This window comes from Haematobia irritans, chromosome 5, assembly GCF_050003625.1.
Source record: "Haematobia irritans isolate KBUSLIRL chromosome 5, ASM5000362v1, whole genome shotgun sequence".
Lineage (NCBI taxonomy): Eukaryota > Metazoa > Arthropoda > Insecta > Diptera > Muscidae > Haematobia > Haematobia irritans.
The window spans coordinates 69,142,973-69,165,816 of record NC_134401.1 but is presented as its reverse complement, the minus strand read 5'-3'; the positions used below and the strand labels follow the sequence as shown (position 1 = coordinate 69,165,816).

The following is a 22,844-nucleotide window of genomic DNA, read 5'->3' as shown; positions in this document are numbered from 1 at the left end:
AATTTATTCACTAAAAAAAGAATATTCTGCTTCGCTTTCAAGATGTCCGACTTGTTGACATTTTATATGTTCCGATTTGACATTTAATACGAGTACTCAAGTAATCGGTAGCCGGTTCACATGTATTGAATCAGGGTTGTATTTTCATTAGGGGCGTACATACGTTATGGAAAATCGCTAAATTCAGATTGATATAAAGGAGTGTATTCATATTGTAATTGTAATTTTTGAAATGAATTGTAATACTGTTAAGATTTAATAGAATTAATTTAGAAATTTATTGGGAAATAAGAAAAGAAAATTCAATTAATAATTATATTTTATTTATTAAATTTTGAATTTATTGAATTGTAGTATTTTATATGGAGTCGCTAAATGAATATATAAATGAGTTAGAGAAATTAAAAAATAATTTGAGGAAGAGCGTGAATAGAACTTTCTCTAAGAAGTATATAGAAGAAAAGTTTGCTCGGTTGAATTTTCTAAGAAATGAAATTAATGAAGTTGTTGATGAAGAAGAGGTCAAAACTTTAAAATTACAATTTGAGAAGCTACTTGGAGAAACTGAGAACATTTTAAAAACTTTAAACGTAAAAGAGGAAGTTGGGGAGGTAGAAAGTTTTCCCAATATGGCGTCGTTTGACATATCTATGGTAGGCAAAAACCTACAGGTATTCAAGGGGACATTTAAATTTTTGGATGATTTTATTTCGCAAACTGAATTGCTGCACGATTTGTTGAAGGAAGAAGATAGACCCATATTCGTTAAGTATGTCTATAATTTCAAGCTGTCAACCCAGGTGAGGAGTATTTTAGGTCGTTCCAACAAACCAACAACATGGCGTGAATTGAAGAAAAGTTTAGAAGAGACATTTCCGAATCCGAAAACGTTGCAACAGGTTTTAACTGAATTGGGTACTACGGTACAAGGAAGGTCGACTATAACTGAGTTTAGGGAAAAAGTTTCAGAGCTTGCAGATCAGTTAAGTGCGTTTGAAATAGGGAGTTTGTCGAACCCATCACAGGAAACGAAGGATGCAATATATAAAGTGAATGATGGCATGGCACTTAATGTATTTGTTAAGGGTGTTAGTGCTGAATATCAACCTATATTATTATCGAACATGCCAAAAACTTTGAGTGAGGCAGCACAGAGATGTATTACTGCCGAGAAGAATTTAGAATCGGCAGATAAGAACATGTTTTTCATAAATAGAGGTCATAATAGGAATTTTAGAGGTGGAAGAAGTAGGAATGATAATGGTAACGATAGTAGGTATAGTAATAATAATAGATTTGGGAACAACAATACATATAGTGGAGATAGTCAGTTTAGGCCTAGGGAGCGTTTCGACGATAGAAACAGACGCAACAATTGGCGACATAACAATACTAGTATCAACACTAACCGAAAACAAACCAATTATCAAAATAATAACAATAATTACACGAGGAATAATGGGCACGACGACTTTCGCGGCAATTATTCTCAAAATACCCGGAACCGTTCATATGACGGAAGAACAAATCAACGTTTTCGAGCATTTCCTTATTCAGCCGATGAGGGAAACTACGAAGGCCGGACAATGGAGGAAGCTGTTGTCCAAGAGGGCCAAATATAAGAATTTTCAATATATCGGCAAAATCTAGCGCATTTGTATCTATAAAATGTGGCAATATTGATAAAGAATTAAGATTTTTGATTGACACGGGAGCTGATGTTTCAATTTGCAAAAACCACAATTTTGGCAATATAAATCAAAGTGAAACCGTGAAACTCACTGGCATTACTGAAGACGCAGTACAGTGTATTGGTACTACAACATTGGATTTACATATTGAAAGATTTGTTTTGGATGACAAGTTTTATATTGTGGATGAGAATTTTCCAATCCCAACAGATGGCATTATCGGGAGAGATATTCTGTCAAGATACTTGTGTAAAATAGACTTTGAAACATACACTATTTCGTTTAACATCAATGATGATGAAATCATATTACCAATGAATACGAGACCGATTAATCAAAGCGCCACCATTATACCAGCACGTTCAGAAATGATTTTCCCAATAAGTGTGGATGTGAGAGAAAATAGTATTGTATTAAATAAAAGATTGGCGGAAGGAGTTTTCTTAGCAAATACCATAATACCTGCTAAAGGCATAAAACATGTGAGGATACTAAATACTACAGATGCGGCAGTGAAGATTGACAGCATTGATTGTGAAATACATCCTTTGAGTGAATATGACATTTGTTATGCAAGTCATTCGAAGACACGTAATCCTGAAAGAATTAAAACTTTATTGACCAATATTGATATTGGAACATGTGATCCTGATTCCAGGGAGTCAATTATTGAGATTTTTAAAGAATTTGAAGATGTTTTCCATCTTCCTGGGGATAAATTGAGTATAAATAATTTTTATACTCAACAAATACAAACCATTGATGATTCTCCGGTTTATATAAAAAATTATCGTCTTCCCCACACACAGATGGATGAAATAAATAAGCAAGTCGAGCAAATGAGGAGTGATGACATCATTGAAGATTCCACCAGCCCTTATAATTCACCTTTGCTAGTAGTTCCGAAGAAATCTACTGATGGAACAAAGAAATGGCGTTTGGTAGTGGATTTCAGAAAACTTAATGACAAAATCGTTAACGATAAATTTCCATTGACACGAATTGAAGATGTATTAGATAGACTCGGAAGAGCAAGATATTTCTCAACACTGGACATGACGAGTTCGTTTCACCAGATAGGTCTGTACGAGGATTCCAGACCACTAACGGCCTTTTCTACAGGAAATGGACATTTCCAGTTTAAACGTTTGCCATTTGGATTAAAGATATCTTCGAACAGCTTTCAAAGAATGTTAACGATTGCTTTGAGCGGATTGGATGAATCAGCTTTTCTCTATGTTGATGACATAATAGTTTTTGGATGTAGCTTGAAGCATCACAATTCCAATTTGAGAAACGTATTTCAACGATTGCGGAAGTTCAATATAAAGCTCAATGCCAATAAATGTAGCTTTCTTAAGCCTGAGGTAATTTATTTGGGCCATTTAATAACTGATAAAGGCGTGAAAACAGACCCTGCGAAGGATGAAGCAATAAAAAACTATCCCATACCAGTAAATGCAGATGAAGTAAGAAGATTCGTTGCATTTTGCAACTACTACAGGCGATTTATTTCACATTTTGCCGACATAGCTAGACCCCTCAATGCACTGCTGAAGAAAGACAACAAATTTGTGTGGAGTGAAAAATGTCAGAGTGCATTTGAAACACTGAAAAAGAAACTTTTACAACCAGAAATTCTTAAATACCCGGATTTTACGAAACCGTTTATTTTAACTACAGATGCATCCAACTATGCACTTGGCGCTGTTCTTTCCCAAGGGGAGATTGGTGCAGATTTACCAATATCATATGCAAGTGCTACACTGCAGAAACACGATTTGAACAAACCTATCATCGAAAAGGAATTGTTGGCCATTCATTGGGGAATAAATTTCTTTAGACCCTATTTATATGGCAGAAGGTTCTATGTGGTCACAGATCACAGGCCTTTAGTATCTCTTTTTACGCACAGTAACCATCGTCAAAAATGACACGGATAAGAATGGATTTGAGCGATTATGACTTCGAAATAATTTACAAGAAAGGAAAAATGAACACGAATGCCGATGCGTTATCTAGAATAGTTTTAAATAGTGACGCCCTAAAAGCTATGATTCCGGATAAAGTTGAAAATGAAAGAAGGATATTAGCTATCACTAGAAGCATGCAGAGGAAAACTGCACATGGGAAAAACACTGACATGAGTACCGCAGCAAGTACCACGATGTTAAAGCCTGATCAACTTTACATTTGGGAGTGTACTTCTGTAGCGGATATAAAAAACTTGATGAAACTTAAATTTGTACCTCTAGAGGAAAATAGGAAAACAAAGATAGAAGTTGGAAAATACGAAATTATTGTAAGATGCAGCGATAATCCATCTGACTTACGAGCGAGTTTGGAGAAGCTGACGTCGTTGATGCGTGATCATAAGATACGCGAATTAGCTCTGAGCAGAAACGATAATATTTTTAAAACCATGGCCATGGAAGAATTTAAAATAATATTTACAAAAATGCAGAAACATATGAAAACGGATTTGAAAATTTTAATATACGATGAACCGAAAAGAATACATTGTAAAGATACACAACTGAAACTAATAGATGAGTTTCATAACTCAACACATGGAGGACACTTAGGTGTCAGAAAAACAACCCTAAAAATTAAACAGAGATATATTTGGAGAAATATGTACAAGATGATAAAAGGCTTTGTCCTAAATTGCCCGCAATGCAAAATGAATAAACAGACAAGACACACGAAAGAACAATTTACACTTACCAATACACCAACAACTAGTTTTGAAACTGTTTCCATTGATACAGTAGGACCGTTGAGGTTATCGAATCATTATCGGTATATTCTAACGATTCAATGTGATTTGACAAAATATATTGTAGCGATTCCAATGGAATCAAAGGATGCGAAAACTGTAGCAAGAACGTTAGTCGAACACTTCATACTAATTTATGGGAATTTCAAAATTTTGAAAGCTGATAAGGGCACTGAATTTACCAATCAATTAATGGCAGAGGTATGTAGATTGTTGAGGATAAAACAAATTTTTAGTGCTCCATATCACCATGAAACCTTAGGTTCGATAGAAAGAAATCATAGGGTACTTAACGAATTCTTATTAAATTTCTCCAAAAATGATGAGTGGGATACTTGGATTCCTTATTTTACTTTTGCCTACAATACGTCACCGCATATAGATACAGGTTATTCACCTTATGAACTAATATTTGGAAAACTTCCTTCCTTACCCAACGATGAAATAAATAAAACTAGCCAATTTTACAACACTGATGATTATGTTGCTGAATTAAGGCACAGGTTAAAATTTTCTCTCGAAAGAGCTAAAGATTTATTAGAAAAAACTAAAATAAAAAGGGTACTCCAAGATGAATCATCAAATTCACTAAATTTGAAAGTAGGAGACCTCGTTCTTTTGAGAACAATGAATAGGAAGAAAAATCAACCGCCATATCATGGCCCATATAAGATACTAGTTAGAGATGGAGTAAACTCAATTTTAGAATAAGGAATAAAGAAGAAGTACCATAACAATATGTTTAAAAAATGGAATGTATAGAATTGATAAATAATTGAAATGTATGTATTACACAATAAAAAATAATTGAATTGTAATAAAAAAATTCACTGAATTGTATGTATGCTATGTATATATTGATAGGATTTTTAAAAAATAATTTTTGGATATAAAAATTATTTTTTTTCCAAAGGGTGAGGGTGTAGTGTATTCGGTACATTAGTTTTAAGCCAGCTGTTCAATAGTTTCCCAATAAACACAAACGTTTGAAAAATACTAAAATGCAATAATTTTTCAAACATTTTTTCAAAGGATTAGGGTAATATTCAAGTTGAGAAATTGTTGAGAAAATCGCGTTCTCAACAAAAAACAGACATTACCCTCAACAGTAAAATTCAACACAATAGCAATAATCTCTCAATTGTAATCCTCAAATTGAAATGCATTGCTACTCAATAATTTCTCAAACAGTTTTCAATGTGAGACAAATTAAAAACTAATATTGCTGCGAATATTTTCTAACCACAATTTGCATGAAAGTCAATCCCAGTTCTTACTGAAAGTCAACACTAAATTTCTAGTGATTTTGTACATTTTATTAATTTTTTTCGTTAAAAATATAATAATATTAAAAATAACATTAACAATATAAAAAATAATAATATGTTATAATACCAATCAAAACATAATTATCTTATTAAAGGTATTAATAACTAAAACTATCAATACAACTTTAAATAACTTAAACATTTTTCATGTATAATTTCCCCCATAATGTTGGTGTCACATAACTATTAATTAATTAATTATTAATTAATATGCTGACAATTTCAAATAATTACTATCGAGGAACTTGCTGGCCTGCGTGTTAGAATAGATTCCATCAAGAGGAATTCACAAAATATCAAACTGATGACGGAATGTAAATTGATGTAATGCACATTTTCATCCAGAAGTTCTTGATTTAGGAACTGTTGCACTTTGTTTTAATTGGTTGCACTTTGCAAGTTTTCTGGAATCTTTTCTTTGTTGTTTCCTTCATCATTTTTTCACCGGTCAACATCTTCCAAGAATATAATATCCAATGATTTTAGTTTTCTGCAAAACAATCGAGTTTTGTGATTTCCATTACGTTTTCATTTCACTTTTTATTTTGACTTACCAATTATAATTACCGTTTTGGATTAATTTCAGTTTTATGTCAATAAAAATAACTGACCACGTACTTCGTGGCACAAAATGTATTGAAACCCACAAAATTCCTCAAGAACGTTGGTGTCTTGTAAAACTCATTAAAATTCGGGAAATTAGCAAGGAACTTGATGACTAGAGAGTTAGAATAAATTTCCAGCAATTTCAATTCACAAAATATCAAATTAAACCGATGATGCGATGTAAATTAAACTATAGGCGTGATGCGAATTATCCCCCAGTAGTTGATATGGAAAAGCATAAATACCAAGTTTAATTCATTGTACTTTGATTTATGGAAACTTTCTCTTTTCGATAAGCCACCATCATTTTTCATTGGTCAACCTCTTAATGTTTCCAAGAATGCAGCATCCAAATATTTTAGTTTTCTGCAATGAGATTTAAATTTAGTGACTTCTCTAAAGTGTTGATTTAATTTTTCATATTGACTTACCAATTATTATAAACCATTTGAAGCAGTTCCAGTTACTTGTCCAACATTTTTTCATCGGTCAGCTTTTTAATGTTTTAAAGAACGTAGAATCCATAATTTTAGTTTTCGGCAAAGAGATATAATTTAGTGTCTTCCTTAAAGTTTCATATCATTTTTTTATTTTCACTTACGTATTATTAGAAACTATTTGGAGTAAATTCAGTTTTTTGTCTAAAATGTTTTTTATTTCTTTCAATTGACCACGAACTTCGTTGCACAAACAAGTATTGAAAACCACATGGTTTTTTCGTTGCATTTTAGGGTAGTGTTTTGTCAAAGTTTTCTCATATTATCTTCAACCCCTTTTCAAAGATTTCGTCAACATTTTGGCAAATTGGAAGTAATTCGCAAACAATTTGAAGATGTATTGAATATGAGCTGTTTCAAGTCAAGTTGAATTTATGTTGATAATTATAGTTACCCTCAAACTGAAAAGTTGTTGCATTTGAAAAACGCTCATCCTGTGTTTATTGGGTTAAGTTACATTGTAATTCAAACAGCTGTTTAGTAATAAGTAATAGAACATATGATTAGATATAAGGATTGTTGTTTATTTTTAAGGATATGTTTGAAAAAAGAAAACAAAATAAGAAATGCCGTTATCTTTGTATAAAAGATCAAGAAAAATTAAATAAAGGAACATTCAAGTTTTTAAGCCTAAAACCGGCACATCACCATAAATTAAAAATCTTTTTATTTAAATTGCTGTGGCACTCAGTTGTGCCTGCAATATCAAAATTAACATTTTTGCCAAGTGGCGTTATTAAGCGCCGGCACCACAATAGGCAGGCTAAACAAATTCCTCACAAAATTTTGCACATCCACAACAACATATCAAAAAAACCAAAAAATTAAACAAATCATTACAGATGTTTCCCCATTGGCTTTCCTCTAGGGCATGCAGCTTTCAGTGAGATGTTGAAGGCCTTAGTAATCCGCTCCACTGCGTATTCGATATCTTGCACATTTCTCATATTTGTCTCTGTTATTTCCGGTATCATCATATTGAACGATTCCCTATACCTATTCCAGTCAGCTTTCCTAACATTTGGCGGAAATATGATCTTGGTGATATGAACATCAAATTTGAAACTGATGTAGCGATGATCTGAGAAGCTGTGTTCACTTAAAACCTGCCACTCAGATATCATTTCATTCAGTTCTTGCGAGGCCAAGGTGATGTCCAAAACCTCTTGCCTGTTTTTAGTGACAAAGGTTGGGACATCTCCCTTGTTGCAAACTACCAGATTAGTACGCAAAATAAACTCTATTAGCGACTCTCCCCTTGCATTAGTATCACTACTTCCCCATATACTATGATGTGCATTCGCATCGCATCCCATAATGAGTTTCGTCTTTGTTTTCCATGACTCCTCCACTAAGGTCTTAACGGCATATGGAGGCATCTCCCTGTCATGTCCCATGTAGACCGAAGATACCCAATATTTGCATTTGGCTATTTCTAAACTGGCAACGACAGTGTCTGTATTGCACATTGAAGGAAGCAGAAACAAGTTGAGCTCGTTTTTAGCAATTATACAGGCTCGATTTACATCATTACCACTATACTGCAATAGTTTGAACCCCGGAGTACTTAATTCACATATTTTGTTTTTATAAACATATGGTTCTTGAATAAGAACTATATCTATGTCCCCTTTCATCAGGAGAACTTTTAAGGCAGCACATGCAGCCTTACAATGATGAAGATTTATCTGGAGGATCCGTAGGACCATCGAGATTTTCAACAACCGTCACATCAGCCGCTTCAATCGAGTCATCAAGAATGTCCTCTTCAGAGATATCGGTGACTCTCGCAATAACCATAGGTTCAACTTTGGTGAGTTCTGAGGCAGTAGAAGCCTCCTCACGCATACGGTATCTATCCATGTCTTCAAATGTCTTGGTATCCCCCTCGACTTCGCAAGAGGATCCGCTTACTTCTGATTCAGACAGAGGCTTGTCCATTTCTGAATCCTTTAGCTGATCGTTTTTATACACCTTCATTTGGATATAATGAAAGCCATAACATACACGGCCCTGGGACTTTGCTAGATGTGGCAAAGACTGAGTGTTCAATATAAACACTGCATGCCGTCTTGGCCCATCCACTTCATCCAAACGGCCAACCTTCCAATCAGCTGTTGGAAGATCTGGATTGCATTGTTTCAGTCTATTTAAAATAGATTCAGGGTCAGGAGGGTTTGCAGGTATCCACGCATGTGCTCTTGGTCTAGCCGGTATGTCTTTCTTCTCGACTAACTCTAGAGCAGCTCCTTCCCAAACTTCACCAATTAGTATCAGAGCAGCTTTAAAACATTCTATAGACCTCTGGTCCTCAAATGCGACTAGCTTAAATCGTCCTTGATACCAACCAGCCTCTTGGTGTCGAGGATCTGGGCCGGGAAACTTTTCCAGCACCTGTGAGTAGACGCCAGACAAAGCATTCTCAATTTCCCCCCATTTTTGCTTTGGAACCATACCGCCCAATGCTCCTTTATTAATGATAGCCATCACAAGGCTGTCTTTAGCAACTGAGGCAAACGATCGTTGATCCCTTTTGGAGGATGGCAGCTCATCCGGTGATCGTTCCCTTTTTCCAGCCTCAAGAATTCCTTGAGCCCATTTTAAGGAATCGCTTTGTTTAGCCGACAACGTGCTTGGGTCGACTGATCCTAATTTCTTTAGGATAAACAAAGCATTTCTTCGTTCTTTGAATCTCTTTCGTGAGGGATTACCTCCTTTTGATGCCGTTACCTTGGAAAAGGTCCGACTTGTCAAATTGTCGCCACCTGTCGACCCGTCTACAGGTCGACTAATTGGGCCTAAATCTTGGTCATTGCCCAAATCTATAACTCCAGTCGATACTCGTCCACTGGGCCCTGAAGTTAGCAACCCAGTGGATGTCTTTGAATTTCTCTGCATGGTGGCCTAATATCCCACCACACTCCCTGACTCTAACACAAACACCACTCCGCGTCGTGTAAACTATGAATCGCCACAACGTGTAGCTATGCTCATAGATAAACTGTTCGAAAAACTAACTCAAGTTATAGACAAGAAATTTAGCGAGTGGGAGAGCTACATAGAGAGAAATTTTGAGAAGAGAATTATATCAGATAGATTATCCAAAGTGGAAACAGTTACAGCCAAAATAGATTCCATACAAAACGACATACAGAATATAAAGACTTGTAACTGTGAACAAATTATATCAGAAATGAAATCTGAAATAATCGTCCTGAAACAACAAAGACTCAAACAAGAAAATTTGTCAGTAGCTTGTGATCTTCGATTGAGTGGGATCCCCTGTTGCAACGGAGAAAACTTGCTCTTAATTTTTACAAACTTGTGTAGTACGTTAAATATTGCTGCACCGGCTATAAAGTCAATTTACAGATTGAAAAACAAAAACAACACTATAAAAGATACTGCTATAGTAGTTACATTTCTATCTCCCTATGATAGAAATTCTTTTTTAAAAAATGTCGCACTGTTCAAACGCGCAAACAACACGAAATTATTTTTAAAACATTTTGGATTCGATTCTAATATCCCGATCTATGCAAATGAAAACCTTACATCCACAAGCTACAAAAAGCACTACAGTATAAAAGACAAAAACAGATACATACAGCTTACTCTTTTCGTTCAAATCTACATTAAAAGTAATAAATCAGACCCACCGATCCTAATGGAAAATATGGATGATCTTCTCCCATTTTTTTCGTGAAAACACCGAGAGAAATACTATCTACGATTCTCAGCCAAACATGCCACTACCGAATCATATTAATCAAACATAAATTATTCAATAAAAATACAATATTTATTATTATACAAAAATTATTAATTCACAATCAAAATTTTTACAACTTTTTTAAAAAATATTACTACACTCAAAAAATTTTGTTACTAATAATAGCAAAAATGTTTGCTAAAACAGCAGATTTTGTTTGCTGAAAAAGGACAGCAGTAGCATGTAGTTGTTTCAGCAAACATTGGTTAGTTGAAACAGCAAACATTTTTTACAGCTAAAATAGCAAACAAATGCTGCTGAATTAGCAAACTTGTTTGCTAAAAGTTTTTGACAAACATCGCTGCTGAAATAGCAAACTGCGTTAGTTGAAATAGCTAATATTTTTCTGTTATAACAACTACAAATATTTGTTGTCTTAGCAATAAACTTTATTTTTTATCGACATTTTAAACTAAAATTCACAGGTTTTTATTGACTGTATGAAATAAATCGAATTCAGTATTTTATGTTACATTCGGTAGATATTCATATTACATACGGTATAACATATTCAGTATTTTAAGTTACATAAGGTGCATCGAATTTATAACATAGTACTTAATTCATTTAAATACGAAATTGATATTTAAGATTTTTATGTATATATTTTACATACATTTTGTTTATAACAATGTTTGTAGGAACTATTGTTTTCCAATTAATTATTAATAGATTTCTCATATATTAAAGAACATAAAGAATTTAGATTAATATAAAAAAGTTAATGTTAAACGAATATCCAAACATTAGCCTATTGCGGCGGATACATTGAAATCCGTAAATGAATGGATTTAGTAAATTTGTGAAGTAAATCAAAATCAGTCTTTCAAGTTACATAGGGTACATCGAATAAAGCACGACTTTACTACTTATGTTCATTTAAATAGGCTATTAACGATTTTTGAATCACCTGAAAAGGTGTCTGAATTTAAATTGATTTCAAAAAAATAGTTTTGAACGAATGTCCAAATATTTTCCGCTTGCGGCGGGTACTTTAAATTAAAAACGAAAAATAAATGGAAGCATGTTGCGATTCCATTTATTATAGTTTCACATTTGTATAAAATATCTCTATACGCCACATAGACGCCGTTTAATTCGAATAGGTTTTCGCCAGTTAGAAAAATACACGGATGTCCATTAAATGTTGCAATAGTATTTTGATGTCGAAAAATCTTCAAAATGTTTTCTTGACTTTCAGCAATTGTATATCTCCGAGTTTTATTGTTTTCCTTAAAACTTTTGGTTTTTAAAATTGCGGGGAGCAAATAAAGAATTGTGTTACGGGTGTCTGCAATGAAAATAAGTAAAACAGCAATTGATAAATACTTCTGTGTTAAAGGAATTTTAAATAAAAATTACCGAAAGAATTGGTAATATTTGTTTTAAAAATTTTATATTACTAGGTCGAAAACCTTTGTTGTTAGTACATATCTTATTTAATATCATAATTTATCATGGTTTTAAATTCTTTAATAAAATAAATAAAAATAGTTTATATTAAATTTGGGACGTTCATTTTCGAAATTTGCATTCCCTCGATAGATTAGTATTTGACGCCAATGATTTATTCTTTACTTTTAACTCATTGTTTTTAAGAAACGAAATAGCTTCGGTTACAAATGCATGTGAGTAAATTGTCTTTATAAGAATATATTATGGAATTTAATTTAGCAGGTAGTATATTTTCCCAATAAACCAGTTTACTTTTTTCTTATCAAATACAATCTTTCCACATGTTACGTAGCAAAACAAATATCACGAACGGAAATACTTACCTTCGCAAAGAGACTTTTCTTGGTCCAATAAGTTCTTTAGTAGCTCCTTTGCGTTAGAGTCCTTTATGTGTAACTTGTAGAAGGCAAGGATATTTTTTTCAAAAATTTCCCATTTCCCATAGATCTTTTTGTCGGCTGATGGATACAAGGTTTTAAAATCGATTTCAATCTAAAATGGAAATACGTATAAATAAAGTTTAACGTTTTCATAAAATGCATAAAAATAATGAAATACTCATTTGAAACTTGCCAATGCAAGGGGCAATTTGTAAGATGGCCATTCTATAAAAACGTCGTCTATGGCTGCATTCTTGCGAATTTAGCGCGTCCTTTGATTTGAAGTCTCGCTCCAAATTTGTAAAATTTCAGCGGAGTTTGTTTTGTTGAATTTCAGCCAGCTACGTTTTGATGCAAATTCTTCATCTATTAAAGAAAAGGCAAAAGGTTATAATTTATTTTTGAGTCAATAAAAGTTTTGTTATTTCTAAAGCTGATATTAGGTTAGGTGTAGGTTCGATATTGCAGACTCTAATACTACGTTCGCACTAGACACGAAATCTCTCTATTTAGAACTCAAATCTCTTTACAAATCTCAGGTGTTCGGACTGGCAAAATAACGAGATTTCGTAGATTTGAGGATTTAACAGCTGTTTTTGTTTACAAATAGAAAAACCAAACATTGAATAATTGTTTATTTTTTAATTACTTGATTTAAGATGTCTGGTAGAGGAAAACAGTTATTAATAAAACTTGCATTAATACATGCTAAAATGGAAAAAAAAAAACAAAACCAAAATTGCAACCATATTAAAAAGGCAGAAAAGAGCCAAAATCAAAATTGTGATGGGCCAATTTCATTTAAATCTTTTGAAATTAGCCCTGAATGACGCCAAAAAATTGTGGATACACGTATGTATAATTATATATGAGATTTGTAGGAGATTTTTTATTTAAATTCGAATTATAGCCAAGATCTAGCTTTTTCTGGGAAATCGATGTCCCCACAATGACAGGTCAAGCTTTTAAAGAGACCTTTAGAATGTCCCGAAACTCTTTTTTTCATTCTTTGCAAGCATGTAAAGGCGATTGCTAAAACCGACAACACTTTCCGCAAATGCATACCGCTAGAAAAAAGGGTTGCGATTGCATTATACGCTTTAAAATCTTCAGCGGAATATATGACTATATCGCAACTATTTGGTGTGGGAAAGTCAACCGTGCATGATATCCTGATAGAGTTTTGCGAAGAAGTATGGAAACAAATGGCTCCAAAGTACTTACCTCCAGATTTTGGAGCAAGCCATAAAATTAATGAGTGCATACAAGGCTTCCAACAAATGGGACTTCCCCAATGTATTGGAGCAATAGGTTTGTACTTTAATCATAAGCGTAGGAAGGCCTCTGGGGAGGGGGCTTAGACCCCCCAGAAAAATTTTAGCCCCCCCCAGAATTTGAAAACCTATTTACGATTTTACATTTTTCTAAAAATTAACCAAGTATATACAACCGCACAGAGTTCCGCTGAAAACTTTCATGCACAATCGAATTACTTTGGTTGTGGTAGCAGTTGCCGAAATCTGAATATTTATAAAATAAATCTGTGGTTGAACTTTTGATTTAGTTGAATAACTAAAGCTCCTTTATTATTGTGTTTAGTCTGGTTTAGCAAATTTAATTAAAAAAAATAGTAATTGTAATAGTAATTGATACTATTCTTTCATAAATTAATATCTTAATAATGCTGCAAAAAAGCATAGCCAAAAAGAAGTGAAAATGTTCTTTTTGGGTCCGGAAGTGGTGCAAACTTGGCGGAGAAGCGATGAATGTGATATGAAATTGTCATAGAACGAATGTCGACCGTTTCAACAACCGTTGCAATGAATTTGCATCACTTCTTAAGTTGTGATCCAAATTCAGTGTTTTGAATGTGGATTAGAAAATTTTGTTATATTTTCCAAAATAATTAATTTTTAAATTTTTTATGATTTTTAATGCATTCTAACGCTTGTTTGAAACGTTTTCCCTCGAATATTTTCAAAAATTCTATAAAAATTTCTATAATGAATTTAGCATTTTTGTGGCAAAATTTGAATAATTTGTACCACTTTATTTATTCTTACTTTTTTTAAAGAAAACAAAAAATTACGCATTAAAATATGAAAAAAATCAAGTAAAAAACTTCCTGTGTAGTTAAAATAATTAACTTCTTTGTGAGGACATTTTTCGAAGTGCTTTTAAAGTTGTGCCTTTAGAACAACTCCCAATTTTTTTGCTGGGAAAAGTGTGGAACTACATTTAGTTGCTTTATTATAAATTAATTGTCGAGTTATTTTGATGCCTATATTGTTATTCATTTTTATGAAATAAAACATTAATTGAAACTATAACTTCAGTCTATAAATTTTCAGCTAGGGGGGCTATACCCCCCCCCCTAGGAAAATTGTCTAGCTACGCTAATGACTTTAATTTAAATCTTTTGACTAAAATTGTGTAGAAGTGCTTTTAAAGTTGTGCCTTTAGAACAACTCCCAATTTTTTTGCTGGGAAAAGTGTGGAACTACATTTAGTTGCTTTATTATAAATTAATTGTCGAGTTATTTTGATGCCTATATTGTTATTCATTTTTATGAAATAAAACATTAATTGAAACTATAACTTCAGTCTATAAATTTTCAGCTAGGGGGGCTATAGCCCCCCTAGGAAAATTGTCTAGCTACGCTAATGACTTTAATTTAAATCTTTTAAAAAGTAATTACAATTAAGAATTTTCAGATGGATGTCATATAGAGGTGCATCCTCCAAAGCAGGAAGCGTCAGACTATTACAACTACAAGGGATGGTATTCCACTGTTTTGTTTGCTTTAGTAGACTACAGGTATATAAAAATGACAGAATTAATGAAAAATGGTTAGAAATGGAGGACCGCGAAAAGACAAACAAAAAATCTCCACCAAATACAATAAGCTATGATTTCAATATACAGGGAAGAGAAATGAGAATTTTTTGGCTGAGTATCTGATGCAATCAGAGACATAAATAAAAATATATACAGACAGTTAATGTGTTCGAGTTTTAAAAGTGAAAATTAAAAACAAGTAAGGAAAGTCTAAAGTCGGGCGGGGCCGACTATATTATACCCTGCACCACTTTGTAGATCTTCGATACCATATCACATCCGTCAAATGTGTTGGGTGCTATATATAAAGGTTTGTCCCAAATACATACATTTAAATATCACTCGATTTGGACAGAATTTGATAGACTTCTACAACATCTATAGACTCAAAATTTAAGTTGGCTAATGCACTAGGGTGGAACACAATTTTAGTATAAAAATATGGGAAACATTTAAATCTGAAGCAATTTTAAGGAAACTTCGCAAAAGTTTATTTATGATTTATCGCTCGATATATATGTATTAGAAGTTTAGGAAAATTAGAGTTATTTTTACAACTTTTCGACTAAGCAGTGGCGATTTAACAAGGAAAATGTTGGTATTTTGACAATTTTTGTCGAAATCAGAAAAACTTATTTATGGGAGCTATATCTAACTCTGATCCGATTTCAACCAAATTTGGCACGCATAACTACAATGCTACTTCTACTCCCTGTGCAAAATTTCAACTAAATCGGAGCAAAAAATTGGCCTCTGTGGTCATATGAGTGTAAATCGGGCGAAAGTTATATATCGGAGCTATATCGAAATCTGAACCGATTTCAACCAAATTTGGCACGCATAGCTACAATGCTAATTCTACTCCCTGTGCAAAATTTCAACTAAATCGGAGCAAAAAATTGGCCTCTGTGGGCAAATGAGTCTAAATCGGGCGAAAGCTATGTATGGGAGCTATGGGATCTGAACCGATTTGGCTGTTATTTTGCAAGTTTTTCGAGACTCATAAAATATTCGGATGTACGGAATTTAAGAAAGATCGGTTGATATACACGCCAATTATGACCAGATCGGTGAAAAATATATATGGCAGCTATATCTAAATCTGAACCGATTTTTTCCAAAATCAATAGGGATCGTCTTTGAGTCGAAACAGGACCCTATACCAAAACTGCGAGCTGTACTTGGCACACAAAGATACACCAACAGACAGACAGACAGACGGACAATCAGACAGACAGACAGACAGACGGACATCGCTAAATCAACTCAGAATTCAATTCTAAGACGATCGGTATACTAAACGATGGGTCTCAGACTTTTCCTTCTTGGCGTTACACACAAATGTACAAACTTATTATACCCTGTACCACAGTAGTGGTGAAGGGTATAATAAATATGCAAAAAATATAATGTACGTGTGCGAGCCACCATGGTGCAATGGTTAGCATGCCCGCCTTGCATACACAAGGTCTTGGTTTCGATTCCTGCTTCGACCTAACACCAAAAAGTTTTCCACTAATGGATTATTCCACCTCATTAATGCTGGTGACATTCTGAGGGTTACAAAGCTTCTCTAAGCGGTTTCACTACAATGTGGAACGCCGTTCGGGCTCGGCTATAAAAAGGAGGTCCCTTGTCATTGAGCTTAACATGGAAACCTAACCTAACCTTTGCAGGCCATAACATAACATGAAATTCGAGAACTATTCAATGAGAGCGTTTCTTGTGCAATATTATATAGTTTTTATTTGGTTTTTAAAACAAAAAGCATAAACTAAAATTAAATTAAAAATTCAAATTGCTTTAAATAAATACTAGAAGTACTAAGAACTATTTGTGTTTCACACTATTTTAAAAAAGTATAGATTTTTATTATAAATTCAATAAGTTCATTTACTCTAAATGTTTTTAGTTTTCTTGTTTTTTAAACAAATTATTACTCTAAAAGGAAATTAAATGTATATTTTAATTGTTTGAAGAAAAAACAGAAATACTGAGTATTGTATGTAATGTGTTTCACACTATTTGGGAACATTGTTAAAATACAATATAATTTTTAATAAAAATTCAATATTTAAAATTAAACTTTTCTCATTCATTTAAAGCAACATATTTTTTAAAATAGCATTCCTCTCTCTTTCAATTTCATTTTTTTCTTTTTCCAGATACAATTGCTCCTTCTGAATTTTCAGAAGTTCTTCATCGATTTTTTTTCTGTCTTCGCATTCCTGTCGCAAAATATTTTCCGTATTTTTCATTACGGTGAGAACATCGTCGTAAGTGTTTTTCTTTTTTCTCCGAGAGGCCTTTTGAATGCACGGCGCAGAAGAGCATTCAGATGATGACGACGATGTTCGCGCCCGCTTAGCTCTTGAAACTGTTGGCTGATCCAACGTCTGGGAGAATATAAATTCATTTTCGTTGTCTTCTAAAATTTCGAGTTCGCTCCACTTTACATTTTCACTGCCCATAGTAGCTAAAAGAAAAGGATGTAGCCGATTAAACATTATTTTACTGCTTACTTTAATAATATTAATAAAAACAAGTTTTTTTGGGGTGGTATCGGTACCGTAAATGCGAGCTATATAAACATTTATATACCCATATGCATGAATTTGAATCTGAACCGATTTAGACAAAATATTTTCTGTAGAAATAAAATTTTGAGAACATTTTCTGTAGAAATCAAATATAAAACATTAAATATGAATCCACATGAGGTAAGACAGCATTGATGGGTACTGTAGTATCGTTTCATAGTATTAAATTTTATGGCACTTTTCAAATTTTTCCATGATAGAGGAGGAAGCATGTACGAAACCGAGCGGGAGCAACAACGAAAATGATTGAACAGAAGGACGCTAAGGTTCGGGAAACCAATACACTACCAAGAGAACGAGCTACATATATGGATTTTCAGAAAATTTGTCGCGAAATCGAATATCTCACAAGAATTCACATTTCCTATCGTTGGTTGAAATATAAAGAAGTTCCTAAGTTAATAGAGGCTAACATCGAAAACCTTAACGAACACATTGAGACGGCAAAACAAATATCGTTGACAATAGGGCTGTCACCCGGGACAAATCCCGTCCCGAAATCCCGGGATTTTCGAGACGGGATTTATCCCGAATCCCGAGATTTTTTATTTTTAATCCCGGGATTTTTCGGGATCCCGAAAAAGTAATTCAAATTTGCTAAAATTGTGGGCTTTTATGGTTGTTTATTAATAAATTGGAGTTTTCACTCATTGTAAACCGCCGTTAGATTTCATAACCGACAAATTGAGTTAATAAACATTTATGGTACACCTTGAGTAAGAATTTGTTATACATGGGGTATATTGAACAGCACAATTTCATCAAAAATCGAGTCCGCAAAAGTCATGGTTCTTTGAATAATGAGTTCATGTGAAATGGAACACTACATACACAGAAAAAAATATCACCAAAATATTTCCAATTAAAAAGTTAATTGAAGTTGAAAATTTTTTCAATTAATAAATTAATTGATACAATTAACTTTTTAATCATGATAGAAAATTAAGTTAATTAAGTCAATGATTGAACATTTTAAAATTTTTAATTAAAAAATTAATTGATACAATTAACTTTTTAATCAAATTCGGAAGATTAATTCAGTTAAAAAAAGTGCTAATTTTTTTAAATTTTTAATGAAAAATGTATTTCAACCAATCATTTGTTAATCCAAATAAAAACTTTAAGCCAATTCAAAAAGTAATTAAAAATAGTTACCTTTTTTAATTAATAAATTATTTGAGTTTTGCAATCAACATCAATTAAATTTTTAATTAATTCAATTAAAAAATTAATTGAAATTTGCTGAAAAAATCAATTAATTTTTTAATCAAGAATTTTTTCTATGCCCAATTAAAACTGTGATTGATGCTATCATTTTCGTGATTGAAGACATTTCAATTAAAAAATTAATTGGATCAATTAATTTGGTGATTGAATCAGAAAAAAAAATTTTTGTGTGTAAAATAATAGAATAAAATAATAGAAAATATGACAAGATCGCATTTATCTAATAACAATTTAGAAGTCTTGATATTTTTACTTAAAACGAAGTACATAAGTATACGAAGATACGCATAATCTAACCCAGACCTTAAAATGTTTTGTTGAGTGAGATTGCGATATGAAATGGATTTTTTATATAGTTTTGTCACAACACATTTTTATTTTCTTCACAATGTTGAATTAGACAAAATGTTCGTTAAGTATGATAGCAATTTAAAATTACTTTTTAATATTGTTTTGTCTTTAGTTTTTTGTTCATAAAATGAATTAAACTAAATTGGTTCAATTTACAACAATTTTTTGGCGCTGTAGATTGTTGTTACTTAAAATATTTATAGAATCCCGGACATTTCGGGATCCCGAAAAAATCCCGGGATCCCGGGATTCTGAATTTTGAAATCCCGGGATTTTTAAAAATCAAACCCGAACGACAGCCCTAGTCGACAATGATATTTGGTGGATTTGGTTTAGCATTACTTTGCCAGGAAGAAGAAGAATAAGATGAACTAGATACACTGGCATATGAAGAAGCCCAAAAGAAGTTTGATGGTGTATCCCAGGGTTTGATGAACGAAGATGGACCCGTTGATGTGTAAGTGCAATATTTTTATTGATTTTAAAACATGACAAAAGATCGGGGCTTTGTTATTGTTAAGTACTTCCATTTTTTATTAGGTGACTTTCCATCGTGATGTTCGTTGTCGAGGCAACATTCTTCTAGAATGGTCGGAGATTGGAAAGAGATATTAAGGATGGCAATCAAGAAATGGCGCAAAGTGACAGATAACTGGCAAATGTTGAAATAAAGCCAGAAGCTATAACAAACTCAAGGAAACTTTGGAACTTAGACAGCATAATTAATAGCCTGTCAGCACCGTTTAAGGCAGACAACATTCCAATAACACCAGGAAGAAATTTTGTAAAACAATAATTGCAATTTCTCTAGCCGTTGATTTGATAAAAGAGAAAGGAGAAGAAATGTATTGTACTTTTTGTACTTCGTCCATAACGAAGTTCGTTCAAATGAAAACTATGTAATATAAAAAAGGTTGAATGAATTCATATACAAGTCATTTTACTTCTTGGTCTGTTTATAAATATATAATTATGAACATAAGCGTAGGAAGGCCTCTGGGGAGGGGGCATAAACCCCCCCTAGAAAAATGTTAGCCCCCCAGAATTTGAAACCCTGTTTACGATTTTCCATTTTTCAATAAATGTCAATATTTTTTTTTTAATTGTTATAAAAATTAAATAAGTATTTACTATCGCACAAAGTTCCGCTAAAGACTTCTATGCACAATCAAATTACTTGGGTTGTGGTAGCAGTTGCCGATGGCAATGTTTAAAGTCTGATATTTATAAAATAAAGCTGTGGTTGAACTTATGATTGGTTTAGTCTCGTCAAATTAATTAAAAAATAGTAATTGATATTAAAGCTATTCTTTCATAAATTTGTATCTTAATAATGCTGCAAAAAGAGGTGAAAATGTTCTTTTTGGGTCCGGAAGTAGTGCAAAATTGACGGAGAAGCAATGAATGTTCTACGAACTTGTCATAGGACGAATGTCCACCGTTTCAACAGCCGTTGCAATGAATTTCCATCACTTCTTAAGGTCTGATACGATTTCATTGTTTTGAATGTGAATTAAAAAATTTTATGATAAATAAATAATTTTTAACTTTTTTATGATTTTTAATGCATTCTGACGCTTGTTTGAAACGTTTTCTCTCAACTATTTTCAAAAATTATCGATTTTTCTATAATGGATTTAGCATATTTGAGGCAAAATTTGAATAATTTGTACCATTTTATATATCCTTACTCTTTTTTTTTGGAAAACAAAAACTTCATCTGTAGTAAAATAATTGAGGAAATAATTGGAAGTACTTTTTAAATTTGTGCCTTTAGAACAATGCACAATTTTTTTTTTTTGGGAAAATCGTACTTTCACCCCGTTTTTCATGAATTCCCCATGGCAGTTGGAAATTTAACTACTGATAATTTTTCAGTTAAAGTTAACCGGAGAGTAGATATTTGCAAATTCACTTTCTGTTAACTGGCAGTTAAAGCCAAACGGAGCCGTTAGTTGCTTAATTGTCAATAATCAATTGTCGAGTTGTTTTGATGTTTAATTTTTTACTCAATTTTATTAAAGTTCAGCCTATAAATTTTTTGCTAGGGGGGCTATAGCCCCTAGGAAAATTTTCTAGCTACGCTAATGATTGTGAAACGATGACACATTTTTGCATCATTGTTAGATGGCATATCAATACACATCACGTACGAAATTTCTGTCAGACGGAATGAAATTTTCTCTTCAAGATCGACTCAGAATTTCACTGCGATCAAGAATATGTATTCTTTATGGGGTCTGAGACCAATATTTCGAAGCGTTACAAATGGAATAACAAAATTTGAGTACCCACATCCTGTGTTGGTGGGTATTAAAAATAGAGTACTCACTACAGATTATATCCCACACAAAAACAAATGCAGTAAGAATTATTTGAATTGGCTCTTTACGAAAATAACAAAAGGAAATTTCAGAAAATAATTCTTTGAGATTGTGTATTTTATGCATAACCAACTGCATAGTTTTGCAAACACGTCTGAAATCTACTAACAAACTGACGGTGTGTTTTTTACGAATGTGACAATGTACCTGTTGTAAAATTATCTTCCATCAATTCTTCGGCATTATTGCAGGATTGTGATCCTATAATGGCATGTACTTCCTCAAACCAACTCCAACTTGATGGTGTACCTCCAGAAGGACCAACCTTTTTTTTCTCACACCGGTATTTGTTGGTTAAATTGTGGATTTTGATTTTTATTTCGTCTTTTGAAAATTGGTAGCCAAACTTTGTCATTTCCTTCGCCATGTCATGCAATGTGTGGCTTTGTTTCCTTGCACCTCGTAACTTGGATGTATTATCCCTCCACACATGCATCAGGCAAGCTTCGGCATCCGAACTCCAGTTTGCTTTGTTCTTATACTTTCGCCTATAATATTTATAATTTGTAAGTATTTAAACAAAAATTAAATTTAATACTTACTTTTCCATTGAAACGCTTTACTTCCTAATGAAATGTCGAGTGAAAAAATTTGTTTCTATACAGACACAGCGTTGTACAATTTATTACAATTTAGAACGGAATGTTCTAAACTCAGCGTTGCACAGTGAAGGTATTCGAGATTTTAAAGAGATTTCGTCCAAATCCTCGTAAAATCAGCTGATATTTTCCCATTGCAAATCTACTGAGATTTAGGAGGATTTCGGCCAAAATCCTCGTTTACGACGATTTCGTGTCTAGTGCGAACGCAGTTTAAGAGACTTTTCAGTCTATTGTGAAAGCTAATATTCGTTTATTTTTGTTCATGAGAATTATGGCGTTTTCTTTTCTTGTAAAAAATGCGTACTTTTTTTGCATTTTGCCCGGAAAATGTAC

General features: G+C 32.9%; 1 protein-coding gene, 1 long non-coding RNA gene and 1 pseudogene across 2 annotated transcripts; 1 reads left to right on the top strand and 2 right to left on the bottom strand.

Moving 5' to 3' along the window:
- Positions 1-5,764: 5,764 nt before the first annotated feature.
- LOC142238865 (uncharacterized) lies at positions 5,765-7,350 on the bottom strand. The gene is made up of 2 exons (XR_012722849.1): positions 6,353-7,350; positions 5,765-6,288 (listed from the first exon to the last, which is right to left on the bottom strand). It is a non-coding gene; the product is annotated as an uncharacterized LOC142238865 (long non-coding RNA).
- Positions 7,351-13,334: 5,984 nt separating this feature from the next.
- LOC142237709 (uncharacterized) lies at positions 13,335-15,363 on the top strand (annotated as a pseudogene).
- A 1,817-nt stretch (positions 15,364-17,180) lies between these two features.
- On the bottom strand, positions 17,181-22,607 carry LOC142238066 (uncharacterized). The gene is made up of 3 exons (XM_075309589.1): positions 22,452-22,607; positions 22,057-22,397; positions 17,181-17,823 (listed from the first exon to the last, which is right to left on the bottom strand). Exons 1-3 carry the CDS (start codon positions 22,457-22,459, stop codon positions 17,447-17,449), a joined length of 726 nt encoding a protein of 241 aa, XP_075165704.1. The 5' UTR covers positions 22,460-22,607; the 3' UTR covers positions 17,181-17,446.
- Positions 22,608-22,844: the final 237 nt, after the last annotated feature.

Coding starts and splice junctions, on each gene's coding strand:
- LOC142238066 (XM_075309589.1), bottom strand. Junction 17,824..22,056: donor GGAAGATAATTTTACAACAG/GTACATTGTCAC, acceptor CTTTTCTTTTAG/CTACTATGGGCAGTGAAAAT.